This window comes from Peromyscus leucopus, chromosome 7 (genome assembly GCF_004664715.2).
Source record: "Peromyscus leucopus breed LL Stock chromosome 7, UCI_PerLeu_2.1, whole genome shotgun sequence".
Taxonomy (NCBI): domain Eukaryota; kingdom Metazoa; phylum Chordata; class Mammalia; order Rodentia; family Cricetidae; genus Peromyscus; species Peromyscus leucopus.
In genome coordinates this window covers 27,967,286-27,973,285 of record NC_051069.1, presented here as the reverse complement: position 1 = coordinate 27,973,285, position 6,000 = coordinate 27,967,286, and the positions used below count along the sequence as shown (strand labels likewise).

The following is a 6,000-nucleotide window of genomic DNA, read 5'->3' as shown; positions in this document are numbered from 1 at the left end:
GAGAGAGATTTATTCAGGTGCAGAATCATTGCATGTGGGAACACAGACCCAGTTGGGGAATCCGTGGTGCGCCTCAGAGTTGGGGTAAGTAAGACCGGGGCTTTGTCACAAAAGGAGATAAGTGGGGTGGAGGCAGCCTTGGCTGGAAACTGGAGCAGACTAGAGTGGTCACAATTTTTAATTTTTATTCTCAATGGACCAGTTGAAGGAAACTGGTCAATCTAGTATTTCTCAACCCTTGCCAAGGATTGTTAGATTTCGGAAATCAGTTCCCTCTATCAGATTCGGTTCCTGCTCTGGTGTCTCTGTGGTAATTTGCTGACACAAAGATCCCCAAAGCATAGGAAAGGATTTTGGTTCAGTTTTGACCATTCTGCAGCCACACTGGTTTTCACGAAGTTGCGGGAGCAGGGCCAGGCACGTCACAGGCACTCTGTAAATGCTTGTCACGTGAATGAATGGCAGATACGAGAAGCTTGTCATGGGTGCTGGTTTCTTACTGCTGTTGCTGCTGCTGTGTGCTCCCTGTGAATTCTGCAGAGTCCCCAGGCATTCTGACCATCAGCCTTTCCATCTGTAAAATGAGAGAGAAGGAAGTGTCAGAACATCTCTGAGCATTCTAAACGATTAAATCTAGAGCGTTCTTCCCAAAGTCCCTCTAACTCTTCTTCTCCCACAGTTCTTAGTACAGCTACTCTAGGGTTAGGACACGTGTCTCTTCCTGTTTCTTTTGCCTCTGACGATCAGAACGGAACACATGATAGCTGTGAGTCAGCTTAATATTACCTGGACCGGTTTCCATACCCATTCTTACATGTTTTATGCTAATTGACTTTGGTATAGTTCATAATATTATTGCTGTCAATGGACATAATTTGTTATGTGCACAATTCAAAACTACCCAACTTCAATTTTTTTTTTTGGTTAAGTGTTTTCATAAAAATAAATGGAATTCAGAAAAACATAGAAGTCCATCTCATGTGCCCAGATTTGGAATTTGAACAATTGGGGCAGTTGGAAATGAACACACACACTGTGAGGACAGAGCCGTCCCTGGTGGGCTCAGGTGCACATACTTTGAGGGTTTCACGGGGCTTCCTACAGTCTCAGAGTCTGTCTGGTACCATCTGGGAGGGGCAGTGAAGGGGACCCCACACACCGAGGCTCCAGACAAACCCTGGTGGTGGCAGTTTCAAGAGCCCAGGTATTAGCTGAGTAACAGGGATGGCCTGGGATGGGGCTGAAGGACAGGTCTGGCAAGTTCTAGGTTGTTTATACCCGAGATTACCTCACACATCCAACCAGCTTCCCCGCCCCATCTGCTGGGGGCCGGCCCTCAGTCCTCAGTTTCCTTTTCTCCACATGCTGGAGGACCTGGGGGCCAACATGGATCTTCCCCTTGACATCAGCTGAGCCTGGAAGACACATTCTCTTAGACCATGGACAGAGGCAGCCACCCGGTAAGTGCGCTCCCATCTCCCAGGCTCTCCCAGCAGCAGTGACAGCCTGGAGACAGGCAGGGCACTGCCAAGGCCTGCCCCGTGTTTAGGGAGAATAGGATGCCTCTTCTCACTGGAAGCTGCCCGGGACCCGGAGATCTCAAGCCCCTTTTATCTTCATCCCTAGAAGGAGCCCTAGGAGGAGAAACCCACAAAATATGGGGTCTGGTTACTAGGCATCCCAGGGCTATGTGGCTGAGGCCCGGACAGGGCTTGGCCTGGGCCCTGGTAAAGACATTGCTGCTGTTCCGTGGTCAGCTTTGCTGGCTGAGAATCTGATTTAATCTAAGTTATTTTTTGCTGGCTTGGGAACCAAGAATATTGAACTCATCTTCAAGAATTACATCCTAGGTAGACTCCTAAACCTTCCCAGAAAAAATGTGGGTTTTTTTTTTCTATAGACATTTAAGATTTTCATGGGGATTTTTACATAACCTTGGTCACTTACTAGAGGACTTAATGCACATGGAAAGTACTTACTTATATCTATCACAGTGTCCTCTGCTACATCTCGGGCTTCTTTCTTCTGCTGCTTTTAGAGGTGGTGGAGAGCAATGGGGCTGTCTGTTTAGAAAAGCGAGTCATGTGTATATCAGGTATCCCTGAAGCTTTGTTCAGTGTGCCCCTTTCTCCTTACCTTTCCCTTAGGTCATGTTTTCTATTTCTTTCCACATTTTTGTACTTTATTGATATAGTGGGATCTGAGACTCTGGGAAGGATTAACAAGCTCTGGATTTGAGGAAGCTCAAACCATCCTATGTTCTAGGCTGTGGTCCATTTTAAACCTGGGTATGCTTCTGCTGCGGCTATATTGTGGTCCATTCTGAACCTGGGTATGCTTCTGCTGAAGGTTCTGTCCTCTCCCCTCCTACTCTAGACCCTCTAGACCCTTCCTTTTCTTGGTTGCCTTCCTTGCTCTCCCCTCTGGTCCTTTTGGCTCATGCCTTCAAGATAAGCAGAAAGGGAGTACATGGGGGAAAATGGTGTTTTGTAGGAAGCATGGGACACCACAGTCACAGTCGTAGGCTGTCCTCCTTGGGAACTTGCTAGTCCCCAGACCCAAAGAAGGGGACTGAGCTATCTAGAAGGTGGTGAGTTTGAGTTGGGGATGGGCATAGAGCTTGCCCCTCCCCCTGAGTCGAGCTACAGAGGTGATGTCCATCTGGGGGAACTTACCTCCCCAGAGTTAGAAGCAAGGAGCCTATAGTTGCCCCCTAATCTTGTCTACATCAGATTTCTTAAGATTAAATAAGAGTGGGATGGAGGAGTTCAGTGTGTTGGTGCATATCTTTAATCCCAGCGACAGGGAGACAGAAACAGGTGGATCTTTGTGAGTTCAGGCCAGCCTGGTCTATACAGTGAGTTCCAGTACAGCCAGGGTTACATAGTGAGACTATCCCCCAAAAAAATGAAGAAAGAGAGAGAGAGAGAGAGAGAGAGAGAGAGAGAGAGAGAGAGAGAGAGAGAGAGAGGAAGGGAAGGAAGGAAGGAAAGAAAGAAAGAAAGAAAGAAAGAAAGAAAGAAAGAAAGAAAGAAAGAAAGAAGAAACTGGAGCTTCCTTTGTGAGAGCTCAGTGGCAGAGAGATGCATTGTGGGTTTCGGTCTTCGCACAGAGAGAGAGGAACTGGTGACGGTGGGCTTCAGCTGTCGGTGCTCCTGTAGCATGTGCAGGAACCTCAGGAGGCTCCTAGGAAGCAGTGGAGAAGGCACACTGCTGCTGTGGATCCAAAAGGGAAGCAGAGTTGGATGAGTTGGGTCGTAGCTACCAGCTATCCCAACTATGCTGGAGGTTGACCCCGAGAATAGAGAATCAGTCCCAGGCCAGCCTGGGCTACATAGCAAGACCGCAGTTGGAAAATAACCCAAAGAAAGAGCCACTTGTTAAATGGTAGGCAGAAGTGACCGAACATGGCCACTTCAGCTTCCTGTCCCTTAGTGTCTTCATCTGTAAAACGGAGCAGCTCTCTCAAGGAGTCTCAGAAGTCTTTTGTACTTTTGTAAGGCTCCTTTACAATGGCGTCTGCTATACCAAAGCTGCAGCTGCAGTCAGGACATGCAGCGTTCTCCTCACCATCTCTGTCTGGAGTCCAGTGCTGGCTCCTCTAAATTGGGACAGACGTCTTCTCTCTCTACCCCAGTCTCCCCACCTGACAAAGAAGAAGTTTGGACAAATGGCCCCAGAGATCTCTTTCTGTCTCCATGGCTGTCACTGGAATGATGCAGAGTAGGATTGCGAGTGTGTCCTGCTGGGTGTCTGTGCTGATCCTGACAAAGGTCAAGATCCTGTGTTTTTGCCAAGTGGCTCCTGGTTTCCAATGGTTGGGGAACTGCAGTGCCTTCTAAGGAAGACTAAAGTCAACCCATTGATCCAGCAATGGTCCTTTGGAGAAGAGATTTTCCTCTGCCGGGAGTTCCTGCAGGGCAGCTGGCTGTATGTGAGGATGTGTGAGGCCCAGGATGAGCCAAGGCGCAAACCCTTCCCAGGAGGCTGCCCACCTTCCCAAGATGGAAGGAGAGACCAGTACACTCAGGACTCCTTGTCATCCCACAGCCCCAAACCGGAGGCACCTCCAACAGCTTGCCTTTGTCCTGCAGGGCCACACCCCTCACCTGGAACATCTGTCTCATGCTGTCACTGGTGCTGATCAGCATGCACCTGGCACACCCCACCGAGCCTCAGACTGCCTTGTCCCCTGTGACTTAGTGTGAATATGTAGGAGTGCGTGTCAGGCTCCAGGCTCAGTGCTGGGCGGGAAGGCTGGCTGATGGAGCAATGGCCACTTAGCTTAAGTGCCTTGTTTTGGCAACACAGCTTCCTCCTGTCTAGCAACAATGGAGGTGGACTGTACCCTGGCAGGTGGACAGGTGGGAGAACACAGCAGGACCTCAGCTTGCCCTCCAAGCAAAGGCCTTGGCCGTCCTAGGTGGAGGCTCCTCTGCATGAGACAGCCCAAAGTACCCACTAGATCCTAGCTCTCTACCATCGCCGCCCCAGCCTTTGCAGACAGGGGAGGCTTAACAGGGAAACAGAGGTAGGAAATAGCATTTGCTTGGCAACAGTGGGCGGTCAGTGTTTTGTTTTTGTTTTTAATCTTTATGTGTTATATGATGTATGAATGTTATATGTGTGCATGCTCTCTCTGTGTCTCTGTCTCTGTGTGTGTGTGTGTGTGTGTGTGTGTGTGTATGTGAGTCAGAGACATCCTTCAGTGTTGGCCCTTTCTTGAAACAGAGTCTCTTTTTTTCACTGTTGCATACATACTTCAGGCTAGCTGGCCCATGCCCTTAGAGGGATTCTCCTGTCTCTGCCTCCCATCTCACCATAGGAACACTGGGATTACAGATGTGCACTACTACATTCGGCTTTACATGAGGTCTGGGGATTTGAACTCAGATCCTTACGCCTTCATGGCTAGAGCCGTCTTGCTGGGTCCACACACCATGTTCTTTAAAGTCATTGGTGAATGAATGAATGAATGAATGAATGAATGAGCCATCAAGTGAACAGTGAGGAATGATCTTCTGGCTCCTCTTCCTGGTCTCTTTTGTGTGCCAAGAGGTGTTCTGAATGGAAAGAACTGGGGTGCTCGCCCAAGGCAGTCATTTTCAAGTTCTTGCAGCAGCTGCTGCCTCTTCTATTCAAATGAAATACTGGGTAGAGGCCACTGCATGAAATAATGCCAATTTCTGTCTGAGGTGGGGAAAAGGCTCAAACCCATGGCTGAGCTCCACGGTAACTCTATGAGACCTTAGTGTGTTCTGGAAACCTCTGGAAAACAGTTGTCAACCCCGTCATTTTAGGCATGAAGTAGTCTAGAGCCTGGCAGGGACGTGACTGTGCCCTGGCTCACACAGCTGCCTAGGAGTGGAAGCAACCCCTGTGCTTCATTCAGGGGCTGCCGCACAGGCTGACGGGGTTCCTGAACTCTGCGTACATATGCCTGGGAGAACTGGTCCTGGGGTTGGGAGGAGGCAATGGAGAACAGCCTGCATTCGGAAGGGCCTTGTGTCTGTGGGGTTCTCTAAAGGAGGAGAGCCGGGGAGAGCCATGCCTTAAGAGATACACGGGAAGGGGGTGGGGGGAAGGCTGGAGGGGCAGGAGGAAGGAAGAGAGGGGGATCCGTAGTTGGTATCTAAAATGGATAAAAAATTCCTTAACGAGAGAGAGAGAGAGAGAGAGAGAGAGAGAGAGAGAGAGAGAGAGAGAGAGAGAAGCCCGGTTTTGTCTCAGACCAGTCTGGCCCATGTGGGGATGGCATGTGAGCTCCCCCAACCCTGCCTCTGCCTCTCCCTGTCCCCAGTCTCCAGTAGACAAGAACTTCTACGCCTTATCAAGGGGCACTCCCGGACTAGACAATGTGAGGCCCACCTATTATTCCAGCACTTGAAAGGCAGGGCCAGAGGATTGTGAGTTCCAGATCAGCCTGGGCTGTAGAGCAAAATTCTTAAAAACACAAAGACAGATAAAACAACAGTAGCTTCCAGCAGGGATTAGGGCCCC

At 49.6% G+C, this 6,000-nt stretch overlaps 1 protein-coding gene across 3 annotated transcripts in view; it reads left to right on the top strand.

Annotated features, from left to right (window-relative positions):
* The first annotated feature begins 1,308 nt into the window (after positions 1–1,308).
* The window catches only part of Tmprss13 (transmembrane serine protease 13), a 29,374-nt gene continuing 24,682 nt past the window's right edge, over positions 1,309–6,000 (top strand). For all 3 annotated transcript variants that reach the window (XM_037207541.1, XM_028866558.2, XM_037207540.1), the window contains exon 1: positions 1,309–1,460. Coding sequence is in view for 2 of the 3 variants with exons in the window: in XM_028866558.2 (XP_028722391.1) it covers positions 1,440–1,460 (21 nt within the window). In the remaining variant the exon portion in view is untranslated. The remainder of the gene's footprint in view (positions 1,461–6,000) is intronic.